This window comes from Oryza brachyantha, chromosome 11, assembly GCF_000231095.2.
Source record: "Oryza brachyantha chromosome 11, ObraRS2, whole genome shotgun sequence".
NCBI classification, from domain to species: Eukaryota; Viridiplantae; Streptophyta; class Magnoliopsida; order Poales; family Poaceae; genus Oryza; species Oryza brachyantha.
This window is the reverse complement of record NC_023173.2, coordinates 4,722,292-4,736,613: the sequence shown is the minus strand read 5'-3', so window position 1 is coordinate 4,736,613 and position 14,322 is coordinate 4,722,292. Positions and strand designations below refer to the sequence as shown.

At 37.7% G+C, this 14,322-nt stretch overlaps 2 protein-coding genes across 2 annotated transcripts; both read left to right on the top strand.

The window, feature by feature from the left end:
• The first annotated feature begins 357 nt into the window (after window positions 1–357).
• Window positions 358–930, top strand: LOC121055742. Its single transcript, XM_040528791.1, has 2 exons — window positions 358–593; window positions 717–930. Exons 1-2 carry the CDS (start codon window positions 358–360, stop codon window positions 928–930), a joined length of 450 nt encoding a protein of 149 aa, XP_040384725.1.
• Window positions 931–10,380: 9,450 nt separating this feature from the next.
• On the top strand, window positions 10,381–12,633 carry LOC102699264 (probable O-methyltransferase 2). Its single transcript, XM_040528790.1, has 2 exons — window positions 10,381–11,208; window positions 12,021–12,633. Exons 1-2 carry the CDS (start codon window positions 10,381–10,383, stop codon window positions 12,321–12,323), a joined length of 1,131 nt encoding a protein of 376 aa, XP_040384724.1. The 3' UTR covers window positions 12,324–12,633.
• The last annotated feature ends 1,689 nt before the right edge of the window (window positions 12,634–14,322 follow it).

Sequence of the window (14,322 nt, the reverse complement as noted above, 5' to 3'; positions counted from 1 at the left end):
ATTATATATTAATTTCACTTGGTATGAACACGTCTTGAACTTTAATCTGTTGAATGAATCTCACACGCTTTGCTTGCTCATGTCAATAAACACAAGGACTAACAATTCAAATAAGTTCATTTTCAAGCCAAAGATTTTCAAGCAATCTCTTCAACCTAGTCATGATCATGTAGAATTTGCATGGAATTTTCAAGTCGTTATCGTTTGATCAATTATTTTTTCCCCTGCAAACGATATGCATTGTGATTTGTGAGTGAACTAAATCCTAGAAATTAATGGCTTCTTCTTCTTCTTCATGATTGCAGAATTATACTTGAGGAGTGGATTTGCGAGCTAAGAAGGATCGAGCTGCCAGCCATGGAACGCTATCCACGAACGCCGGCGGTGGTGATCACGGAGCCCTCGCCGACCAGGATATACGTGACCGCCAACCCGTCGACGTTCAAGGAGCTGGTGCAGCGTCTCACCGGCCAGCCGACGGGGGAGGCCGTGGCACAAGACGGCGTGGCGCCGGCGACAGCCGCCGCCGCCGCTCCTCGCCGTGGCAGCATCACTATGAGGCGGATGGCCACTGCCGTCCACGATCCGCCGACGTTCAAGGCGGCGGCTCCACGCCGGCCTATAATCTGGACGGCGCGTCCTTGGCTGGCCGGCCTCGCCTCGCCGACGGCTCGCTCGCCGTCGCCGTCGCCGTCACCGTACGGACCGGACGGTCCGTGCGTCCTGAACAAACAGGGGGAGCTCCCGCCATCGCCGCCGTCGGTGTCAACATTGGCGGAGGAGGCAATGGAGGACGCCGCGGAGGAGAAGGACATGCAGCAGTCGCCGCCGCCGCTGCGGGCGGTGAGGGCCCGGGAGCCAAAGCTGCTGAACCTGTTCCCGCTCACACCTCTTCCTACTCCAAGGATCTTTGAGAAGTCTCAGAGGTAGACGAAGCATGCAGTACGACAGAATCATCACATGCAGAGAAATTATGGCTTCGTCGTCGTCGATCTCTGTATCGATCGTGTCAAATCAGAAGAAAAATGTTGGATACTAGACTGGTTGTCTCTGATTAAGTAGCTTCAAGCATCCGGTAGGAGATAGTTGGTGAACAATTGAGTTTCTTTTTCATCATTTTCTGTACTTTTCTAAAGTAAGTTTTTTTATTAGTTAACTAAGTCATTTGTGTCTTCAAATAGCTATAACAAAATCTCATAAAATGTGCCCCAAAATCCATATTAGTGTGCTCCACACATAAGTGGACCAATGTTCTCGTAGTATCTTGCTTACACTTTTCTTCTCGCTTTAATTTGTTATGAAGATTAACCTAGAAATACTATGGTCGGAACATTGGTGTTTATAAGCAGGTCCGCATTCATCTAAACTCCTACGGTGGTAATAGACCACCACTACATAAACATTTTTGGGTCACATAGGCCTAAATAACATCACTAATAGGCTTTAAAGGCCTAGCTAGGTTGTGACACTAATTAATTACTCGCTCCATTAAAAAGGATTTTCTATGATTCAAGCTTTGTTTTAGAAATAAAAAAGCTACTTCTACCTTCTTATTCACTCCCGACTCATAAATTGAGAAGATTTATTCTATCAATACTCCTTACCTACCTACTCACCAATGCTTTACATTAATAAGGGGCACATTAGTCAATTTTTATATGTACTAAATATTCATTAAGATTCTAGCTAGGAATCCCTTTATTTTGGGACACATGGAGTATATCTGGCGGAGATGGAGGACTTGGTTCTGCATGCCATAGGCCTATGTTTGCCTAATCTTAAATTGCAACTGTTTGGAGAGTGCAAATCCTGAATCCATTTTCCTTTGTACAAGAAATAATACTCATTTTGTACAGTTTTTATTTTATAAAAGCTAACTGCTATGCAAGGCATGACAATATTTCTGCAAAAAAACAATACTCATGAGTGACAGCTTCTTTGTTTTGAAAACATTGACAGTCAACTGTGAATTTATATAGTCTCGGTTTAAGATAGACGTTGGATTATCGATTTTCATCGGCACACTTTTCAAACTCCTTAATGTTGCATTTTCTTCAAAACATCTATATAAAAGATAGACAAAAACAATATTTTTACTTTTTACTAGTTAATTCAGTTTGTTTATACCCTCAATTAGCTAGCACAAAAAATCAGATAATCCAAAAATCCAAAATCTTCATCACTATCAAATGGAGCTATAATAATCTCCATAGGGCTTCATTAGACTACAACTTCAGGATTGGTGGTATAAGCACAGGAAGATTACTCCGTTTTCCACTAGAAAGTTAAACTTAGCCAGGGCCAACCCAAACCTTGGCCCATGGTTGGTTTTGCTTCAGACCTATGGACTATGGCCCTAGGTTTACTCCCTCAGGTTTTATAATACTTATCATTTTGGACACATATATGGTCCCCACAAAACAAATTTGACCATAACTTTTATTGTGGTATTTATAAAAATATCAATAAACATATGATTTTATTGAAGTAACTTTCAAGATTAATCTATAAACATAGTCTTCATGATTTTAAAATAAATATTTAAAAATCTTTATAGTCAAAGTTCTAAAAACCTAACATTAGTCTTGTCTAAAAATATAATTGTTATAGAATCAAAGAGAGCAATTAATTTGTTGTAATTTGTTTCTCTATTTATTTATGTTTTCCCCCTTATCAATATGACTATGTACCATAGTCTATGAGATGTCTTTCTTACATTGATGCACAATCTCATGTTTTGCATTCAATATTTTGTTTTTAAATATAGTAAAAATACATAAGCTAATATACATAAGTGTAAGCCTGCTAATGGTTTGGGGATAAATGGGCCAAGTGGGTTGGTTTTTTATGTTGACCTGTTTGGAATGGGGGAAATGGACTTAGCACCGCAATTGGGCTAGAGTGATTTGGCCTATAGAGAAATTAGTTTGTCTTGATCTACCTTTGGATAAAAAAGTTTTGGACCTAGTGGGGCAGGAGTGGTTCCACCACCCCATGCCCCCCATTTAGCCAGATGGTGATATATAGACGACAGCCCATAGCTGAGGCGATAAAGCCAACAAGGGGCAACATGTTGACGGGATTCACACATCGACATGCCGAGCCGCCCGACGCTACATTGCCTCCCTGATGATTCTTTAGAGCATGTGTCCTTACAACTACCATGTGGTGAAAGGTCCAAAGTGTGGGAGTTCTTTGAAAATGACCAAATATCGATAGATGGAGTTCCTAAGGCAGTGTGCAAGCATTGCTCAATGATACTAATTAACTTGTTTAAAAAAAACATGATATTAGTAGCCTTAGAGCACATATCACTAAAGCCGATTGTTACTCACAAAGATCTGCATCCATGCGGAGATTCCATTTTGGATGTTCGAAGATCCCTATTTTGAGAACCATGTGTATCCAATGCAATTAGCATATAAAGGTCATGGGCATCAAACATTACAAGGTGATGCTTTTAATTTATTTGAGAGAATGAATCAATGCACTCAATGTGAAGTCCAGAACACATAGCTTCTCGTGTGTGCTTAACTTCTAACATTTGGATATCCAACAAGAACCTAGGATATTTGGCAGTCACCACCCACTACATTGATGCTAGCTTCAATTTGATAATGTTCTAACATTGGAATTGATGATAACTTCTGACATTGGTATGGTTCAAAGTCTTGAACGATACTATGAGGAGGAGGAACCCGAAAATTGTGTTGATAATGTTCTGTTACTGTGGAAGCAAAGTAAAGAAAAATACTTGTATTGTCTCTCGAAAATTTGATATATTAATTGACCCTTTTAGAAAACATATTTAAAGAATAGACCATGCCAAAAACTAACTGCAAAAATGAACTGTTGGCTCAGGTATAACGTCTCAACGCCACTTGCCTTGGCGCTAAGTTTTTATCTGACGTGGAAAAAATTGCCAAATCATCAAATCTCAGCGCCGCTGTCTTTGGCGCTGACCTATCAAGGTTAATATCAAACGGTTGCCAAACCTTACGACCTTAGTGTTGTGGTGCTGTGGTATACTCCATTGCAACTTAACTTAGTGACTTCGAACCCTTCTTGGCTCCTCATTGTTTCTTTTTTCTTTGTCTCCAAAAAGACTGCTTTCTTTTCTTTCTTTTTTTTTTTTGAAATGACATGTTTTACACACGCCCTTTGCTATTTCTCATCACCACACAATGGCGCACTACAGCACTAAGGTGTTAAGGTTTGGCAACTGTTTGATATTAACCTTGATATGTTAGCGCCAAAGACAATAGCATTGAGCTTTGATGATTTGGCAATTTTTTGCCATGTCGGATAAAAGCTTAGTGTCAAAGTTAGTTGCATTGAGACGTTATAGCTCAACATGAACTTGTTTTCTATATTAGATTTATATTTTATATATTTGAACAAATAATATGAATATAGTGGTTGCGAGGTGACGATCAACTGATCGGAAGCCGCAAAACGTGAACCTTCTTCGTGTCACCAAATCAAACGTATTGGAAGATTGGACAACTATTCACGCATCCGGCAGCCAAGTTGCTTAAACTTCTCCATTAATTGATTATTTTCTCTTTCTTAGTTGAATTGTCAAACATCACGTACCAGATATCTTGATCTCTCAGCAGACAACATACTTTAATTTTTTTAAAGAAAGGTTGGCCTTCAAATGTTCACGAGAAGATCTGAGTTGGTCGTAGTTAGATTTAGGGACGATCGACAGTTTTGACGAAAAGATATAAAAGATCGTTCAGCAGATGCAATAGGACAAATTTCACCCACTTTTGCTGGCGGATTTATAATTTATATTATATGTTTAATTATATTAGGATGATTTTTAACAAGTACTTCTATGTAAGTACATTACAAGGTGCAGTGCTGGTTTTGAGTTTTTAGGACCTCGGTGCGAAACTAAGCATATAGGTCATTATCATACCATATAATTATAATAATTAATACTCACTTTATTTTATAATGTAAAACTTTGTAGTCTTGTCTAGATTCATATAAATATTAATGAATCTAGACATATATATAAATTATATATATTCATCAATTGATGAATTTAGACGAGGCTAGAAAGTCTCACGATATAAAACGGAGGTAGTATATATATATATATATATATAAATTATTAACGTAAACATTTAAATTGCATTTAGAAATAATATGTATATAGGAAATATAGTATATGTTACCTAGATATTTAGGGGTGGGCCCCCTGCAATTTGGGGCCAGAGCAGCCACACCGCTCGCTGCCTCGCTCGGGCCCCTTGAGCAGATACAGGCTATAAGCCAGCTGTAAACATATTTTAAAAAGATAAGACGAAAGAGAGAAAAGAGTTTGCTACTAATTTGTAGCTAGAGCACGGACTTTAAGACGCCATGTGTGTATGACATGTGTGACCATATATTAATGTTTTGTAAGCAACTATTGTATGAATTAGCTATTAGATTGACTATAGATAAATTAGAGCTACTAGTTGGCTATACTATTGAACTTGCTCTTAGGGCCATCCTGACAATTAGGTGGCTATTTGGATCAAACATTTTTGTAGTTACTTGTCATATCGAATGTTTAACGTTAATTAGGAGTATTAAATATGGACTGATAACAAAACTATTTGTATACATAAAGGCTATTTTATTAAACAAATTTTTAAGCCTAACTAAGCCACGATTAACAAATGTTTACTGTAGCATCACATTTGCTAATCATGGACTAATTAGGCTTAATAAATTCGTCTCGCGAAATAGTCCAGAATATGAGTGGGTTTTATTAATAGTCTATAATTAATACTTCTAATTAGTATCCAAACATTCGATGTGACAGACACTTAAAAAAGTCGGAGGAAACAAAGATGCCCTAGGTGTATAGATACACTCAGTATATTTTTTGCGCTACAAAGTCCTATAAGGCCCATGTTTTTTTTGGGACAGGTTAGAAAGCTCCCGACCATGCTTTTGGCTTGTTAAACTAGCAAGTGTTTTTGACACACAAGAGCTCTCTGGTCTCTAGTAATTAACTTGTGATGTTACACCTTTGTGAAACGTTTTCAGGACCCTCACATGCATATTTAGATAAAATTTGGAGTGGAATTGAAGCTGGAACTTTTTGAAATTAAAGATGAACTAATTATAAGCTTTGACGATATAGAAGATGACCCAAATATAGTCCGCATGACAAAGTTATATACTCCCTCCGGTTTTTTGTTTGATGCCATTAACTTTTTGATTTACGTCTTATTCAAATTTTTTGTCCAAATATATAAAATTATAAATCATACTTAAAATTACTTTAGTAATAAATCAAATCATAATAAAATAGACAATAATTATATAAACTTTTTGAATAAGACAAAGGGTCAAACATAGACCAAAAAGTTAACGGCGTCAAAAAAAAATCGGAGGGAGTATATGCTTAGCTATTTGAAGTCGATATATATTGTTCTGGATTTCAAACCTGACGGATGGTCGTCAAACACTTGGTTTCATTTCATGTTATACTTACGTACTCTTAGGGACCAATTGTTCCAAACATATATTTACAAATGAAAAATAATTTATGAATAAAACTTTTATTTACATATTCTTAGTAATCTAAAAGCCAATGCTGAAAAATAGACTTTGGTGAAAAATCATAAAATCAACTCTAAATTAAGATTGAAAATTTAAATTGTGGCTTATAAACATAAACGGAGAAAACGAGGGTGCTAGGCTTCCTGTTATGTCCATACCCATGAGATAACTCCATGTTCTCCCTCCTCTTAATCCTTGCCTTATCAGCACAAGTTATTTATATACGCTGCCCCATAAAATGGCAATAGACAGTACTGTGTCCATTTTCCATTGTGACCCACCAAAGATAATAATTATTGTGTCAAATAGACAGCGTCATGGCTAATCACATCACGGTTACGTGCTTTTTATAAAAAACAGTTCATGCCAAAAGCATGGACAAATAAAATAATACAGATTGCGACAAAAACATGGGTACCCATCATCCTCATTTGTTGCATGGATTGATACACCCTTTGATCCATTTCACGATTCAAATGATACTAATAAATCAGACATACATATATATAATATTATATTTATTGATCAATCGATAAATCTAGTTAATACTAGAAAGCCTTACACTGTATAAAACAAATGGAGTATCTGTTAATTTGATTCATGTCTTAATTTCATGTCCCTGTCACCAGGGCGTTTGGAACAGATTATTTACCAAATGATTGCTATGAATCATAAACTTAATTATAATGATTAAATATTATGACCTTAAACTTAACAAAAAAACTTATGAAAAGTGGTATAAACTGTAATAGTAAAAGCGTGCATATATGGAGCAAATAATACACACACACAAAAAAAACCGGCGAATAAACTGCAAATAACGGAACCGAGTCTACCTTTTTTTTGTCTAAATTAATTCTTGGATCATTTTCGTACTGTATAATATTTTTGTTTAACCTAAGTCAAACTTATTTAGGTTTGACTAATTTATTGAAAAATTTAGCGTGAAAATATATTCAAAGAGATGGATTGGATGAAATAATTTGGTGTTACAGATATTGTACGTTTTCTATAAACTTGGTTAAAAGTTTAGCATACAACATCGATCTTCCACTGTGAAATGGAAGGCGTAAATGCATATAATTTGCCTCTCAGTTTTGATACCGCGTGTTAAATGCAACCAGTTTGAATTTGAATTGTTTTCAGCGAGCTTAGTTTGGCATATACTCTCTCTAGTTTTTAATAATTATTTTTAGGACAAGTAAAGGATGGCAAAATATAGTTCGTTTGATTGTCCAAACCGTCATGTATTAGTGAGTGGAGGTAGTAGCACTCCCTCTATTTCAAAATATAGCATTTTAATTTGTTAGGACAAGTATTTAACTAAAAATTACTCTATTACTATATAATTTTTATGACAAAAATATATTATTATACACATATTTCAAGTATTTTCTTATAGTTATACATTTATATCATATAAATAATAATGTATTGATAGAGTGCGATCTTTGCTCAAAATCTTATCCTAACGAAATAAAATGCACCCTATATTTTTAAATGGAGGAGTATATCCTAGTAATTAATTTAACTGGTCATTTTGGTGAATGTGTGAAGCCACGTACGTCGAATTATAGTAGGAGGGACGCTACATGGATGATCCGTCTTCGACGTTCATGCATATAGATTCTGATGCATATAGAATGTATACCAACATCAACAAATTAATTAAAAAATATAAAAAGTCCTACGATATAAAACATAGGAGTACCGTATACCATCCGATCGACACAAACCTTTAACAACAATTTATCCTTGAAATGCATTATTCTTTCCGGATAGCTATCTGACATAAAATGTGAGGGGTTATTATTTTCTAGTTTACTCGAAAATTAAGTAGTTGTTGATCATTAGGTACAATAGAGTTATCTTGTTTGCTAACTAGTTAATACCCAGCGTGTTGCTACACGCATATTAGAAATTTTAAAAGTTTAAACATTAGTATGAACGATTAGTATGTTATAGCTTTAGATTTGTAATGAGAATCATACATTAGTTCCTCCATCACCATCTTGCACGCGCATATCGTCCTGTATCATGTCTCTGCATCAACATCAGCAGCACCGTCACCATGCGTTTCAGCACATGCCCTCATCGGATCAGAGAAGAGGAAGCGAGATGGGTGGAGGAGAGTTCGTGGATGGTGTGGGGACGATGGTGGGCTTTTTTGGACCGAGGATGGTGGGCTTGACACGTGGGGAAGATCTCAAGCCTACCGGATTTGATCAGATGGCTCTGATTTAACGATGACGTGGCCTCCTAAAAATCAAGTTTCGTGGGTGAATTATATAGGAAGAGATGATTTACTCGTAAATTGGTTGTTTGATTTTACAGAAGTAAATTAACCTCAAAATCGGTTCTACGGACCGGCTTTGATCCTTTTGATTTTGAGGACTCAATGAATTACACCACATATCGTTAGGTGAGTCTGTGTTGGGAAAAAAAACTGTCAACATGCATATTACCTAGCCTGCCGGCCATTTCGCCACACAAACATTGAACCCATTTTCCTCAGCCCAACTATTTTTAGCTTTCACAAATACTATTACCACAAAACATACAAACTCAATTATATATATAATTAAGTAATTGTTTTCTTTACAAGGGGTAGATCGATCTATAGGGCATACGCGAACACATGCTTCACAAGCAATACCTTTCACCATCGCTGCAATATTGTAAAGGATAATTAGTTAAGATACCTCTGTTTCGGCGGCCGGCCAGAGCTGGGGCTTGAGCTTAATTAAGTGCATGGAAAGATATTGTACGAATCTTGAGCTCAAATTCATCTTAATTCAATATTTGCCCATGTGATATTAAAATAATTAGCACGTGAAGTGCACAATGTCAACGACTTCGATTATGTGCAAAATTACAAGATCTATCGATTGCAAGAAAAAATATAATGGCGATATGTGCCCGGTATTAATTGATAAGAGCCTACCTACTATGTGTGAACCATTATAAAATCATAGACTACACTAAAGGGCCGATTGTTTAGGCGCTTAATGGAAAAATCCAAACGATATATTTATAAATAAAAATATTATATAGATATTCTTACTAATCTAAAAAGCCAACATTATTGGAAAATAAACTTCGGTGAAAAAAAATCCCCAAATCAACACCAAATTTAAGACTAAAATTTTAAATTTTGACTTATAAGTATAAACGTATGTGAAAAGATGGAAGTGATCTTTGGATCAAAATCTAATAGCGTAACCTATCTCCCCGGCATAAATAGTACTCATCCCTGACAATCACATGGAACCTAAAATATATGCAACTAACATCTAACCAATCTAATAGCGTAACCTATCTCCCCCGTATAAATAGTACTCATCCCTGACAATCACATGGAACCTAAAATGTACGCAACTAACATCTAACCAATCTAATAGCGTAACCTATCTAACCAAGTATAACCAATATATAACTTAAAAGACTAGCTGCTAAACTGTAGATATTCGTCCGCAGAGGACGTAGCTAGTGTGATTTAGTTGGAGCTATAACTACCCCTATTTAGCCCATGAAGACCCCCTCTTATCTTTTTTATATTTATGTTGCTTTTTAATTAAAATTATATTTGTATTTATGATTTGCGGTGATTAAATTTTTTGATATTTAATATTCAACTTATGGCATAGGACTACCCATCGAAAAAATATATTCTGGCTATGCTACCATTCATCCACACACTATATAAGAGCTGCCACACGTACACAGATACACTCAACAAATTAATTAAGCAAATCATCACACCACACAAAGTGATAACAAGAACACACGCATACACAGATATACATGGCAATGGCGCCGGGTCAGGGTAACACGATAGAGGTTCCCACAGACGCGGAGCTGCTGCAAGCGCAAGCTGACCTATGGCGCCACAGCTTCTCCTACCTCACGTCGCTGGCGCTCCGCTGCGCCGTCAAGCTCGGCGTCCCCACCGCGATCCATCGCCTCGGCGGGGCAGCCTCCCTGGCTGACCTCATGGCCGCACTGTCCCTCCCCGCGAGCAAGCTGCCGTTCGTCCGCCGCCTCATGAGGGTCCTCGTCGTGGCGGGCGTCCTCGCCGACACCACCAGCAGCGACGGCGCCGGCGTCGAGCGGTGCTACCGCCTCACCCCGCTGTCCCGCATCCTGGTCGACGGCGTCGCCGCCGACGACCACCACGTCCAGACGTCGTTCGTGCTCACCGCGACGTCGCGGCAGTACCTGGAGGCAGCGCTGGCGCTGGACGAGTGGCTCCGGAAGGACGTGGCGCTGGCGCCGGCGCCGTCCCCGTTCGAGGACGCCCACGGCGCGCCGCTCTTCGACGACGCCACCGCGCTCGCCATCGACCCCGAGTTCGACGCGGCGGCGAACGACGCCCTGGCGGCGCACGACAACCTCGGGGTCGGCACCCTGCTCAGGGAGTGCCGCGACGTCTTCGCCGGGCTGCGGTCGCTGACCGACTGCTGCGGCGGCGACGGCACGACGGCGAGGGCCATCGTCAGGGCCTTTCCGCACATCAAGGTCACGGTGCTGGACCTTCCAAAGGTGATCGACAAGGTCCCCAAGGTCGATGGCGCCATTGACTACGTTGCAGGTGACTTGTTTCACGGCGTGCCGCCTGCGCAGGCCGTGCTGCTCAAGGTATAGACATGCATGGGATGGGGGTCGACATAAACTTGGCAATCCATAATTCCATATTATAATATTGCAATATATATACATATTATATATATATATATATATATATATATGTACAAAGTTAATATATCCTACTTCCGTTTCAGAATGCAAGGTTTTTTTTAGTTTTGCCGTAAGTGAAAGTAATTTATGTTTATAAAAAACATAGCAATATTTTTACGTACTATCATACAAATGTATTATAAAAATAGATTTAATGGTTGATTTAATAAAATTAATTTGGTGCCATAGTTTGCTACTGCTTTTTGTACGAAAACCGAAAAAACATAAATTTTGAAATGAAAGGAGTAGTATTCTACTGCCGATATATTATTGTTCGTGGAAAAGTCACTGATTAAGAGTTTACTACTTAAAAAAAATATTGTACCACATGTAGTTAATATGGTAGTATATATAAATAAATATGATCCATTAGACTTAAAAAAATAAACGGTGTATATTAGTTCTGTAAAACAACTAGCGGAAGAAATATTTTATAATATCAATATGTATGAAGGCATATATGGTTGGCAATGAAATCTGAATCCAAGATCCACACAACCAAACGCGACACACCACACAGTATAATTGGCACACTCTTAAATAAGCTAAATTCCACCAGGCTTAAATATACAATTTTAATTTCATTAAGTTGAACTAGAATAAGCCAACTTTTAAATATAGATTCCATTACTAATTAATAAAGTAACGCCTGCATTAATTAATAATTTATTAATACTGACCAAGTGAATCATATATTAATTAATTTCCTCTAGCTTGTCCTGCACTTCTGGGGCGACGACGACTGCGTGAAGATCTTGGGCGAGTGCAAGAAGGCCATCCCTCCACGCGACAAGGGAGGGAAGGTGATCGTGGTGGACATACTGATGGCGCCTGACTCCCTAGAGCCGGCGATGTTCGAGACGCAGGTGCTGATGGACATGGCGATGATGGTGAACACCAGAGGCCGGCAGCGGGAGGAAGGCGAGTGGCGAGACCTCTTCCTCGGAGCTGGATTCAGCGACTACAAGATCGCCAAGAAGCTGGGGGCTCGAGCCGTGTTCGAGGTCTATCCATAAGCGAGATGGTTATTGCCTTTTGAATTAATATTATATATATATATATATATGTATATGAATTATGGCAAATATATAAAAATGGAGTAGTGCTCCTGAACATAAAGCTCCGGAGGGTGTACTGTTGTTTGGCTTTAATTGGGTGTGTACTTTTCTTGCGTGGTTTGTGTGTAAGCAATTATTGTAAATATGGTCGATTCGACAAAGGCCACATTCTATATGCAGCGTGCTTGTAGCGGTAGTACGTGGGTATTATGTAAAACACAACCATGTGTACTTGATATGTAATAATGTAATATATTTGAACTTGTCATTTTTAACTCTCTAGTTGTCACCGGCGTATTTTTTGTTAACTAGTAATATATGTAAGTTGCACAGACCTATATAATTAAGGAGAGACTCATATTAGACAATGAATTTTAACCAACCATGCATATAGGATTTCATTATATGCAAGCCGACAACCTCACGCGCGTTGCCGGGAAAATAGACATCGAAAAAGCATGAATCTGCAAAACTTATCTTTGTAAATAATTTATTAGCTTTTCAAGCATACAATTTGTTTTTTTCCTAGGAGCATATTCATGTATAGTTAGACTGTATTATTTTATCATTGTTTATTTCATAATTTTGAAATGGGTTGTTTGCTCCACTTTCGAAAAATACGGTTCTAAAAAAAATTCTTGTGCTGCATTGCATTTCTTAGGTCATTTGTTTTAAGCTATTTGTGAAGGGTTATTTTTTGAAATACTAACTTATCATATTAATAAACTAAACATAAGAGTGATAAGGCACCCAACAGTCACTTTCAAAATGGGTCATAGCCCGGAAGATTTATTGTATTCAAATCTTCATGTTCTCATATTCCAAACATGAATTTTCCGTTGAACTAAGTATTTATCATTTATATATATCACTCCTATCCAATTCAACTTGGGTGTGTGCTCCATTTGTCAAAAATATAGTTATTTCTATCGTTCAATTTTTCTCCAAAATAGAGCTACTTCTCTGGTTACTGAACTATTTTAACCAACCACAACTATCTTTTATTTAATTTCTCTGCCTACTCTCATCTGAACAAAACCATAACCATATCTCATCATTTAGTTTTATTTTATATATCTTAACTGTAAAAAATAAACTCCAGAAGACCTTATATTTTAAGACCTTAATTAAATTTGAAATAGACCTACAAATGTCTGTAAGGTACAACACTGCTCTATATTTTGAAAATAATATTCTTTTGAACTTATGCCACATGTATTATATATGGGTGGTTGTGGGGTACTGTCATTAGTCATGTAAATATGTTTGGTATTTAACTTGCATAGTTTCTCCCATCATGTAGAACAGTGTGAAATACAGAAAGTAAATCCAAATGAACATGGGGACTTTTGTGCTAAAATCAAACCAAACTTATATTTTGGTTAAACCTAATATACTATTAGTGAAAATTAGAAATACCATCTTATAAACTAATTTCTCTGTCGTGCTTTGGAGTGTAGCTGGATGTATAGGATGGATAGTGAAGTGATCGAACGGTTGGGGCGGAAAATGAACAGTGCAACAATGAACATCTTTGACTTTGACTAGCAAGTAGTTATGCCTTTCCTCGTAATTCACCGAGAACAATAATCTTTATAGATAGCCAGTGTGTTGGTTTAGTGGGTTTTGTGTTGGCCTAGTGGGCTTTGTGGGTTTTTTATTGGGCTTTCCATATGTTCTGTTTTTTCGGGTTTTTTTTAACCGAGAGTAATAACCGAATTACCGGAAATTATTTCGGTTAGTAACAATAACTAATCGAGCATACGACTGGATATTTTAGTTTCGGCCACTTCGGGTTGTTTAGTTCAGTTTTTCAGTTTCGGTTTACATGTGACAGACCAAGTTGCCTCCCGTCACATATAACGAGTTCCGTAGCAAACCGCTGGCCCCAAGGGTGGTACTAGGCCTAGGGCAGCGATGACTAGAGCTCTAGCGTAAGTTCATAATCCCTTTAAAA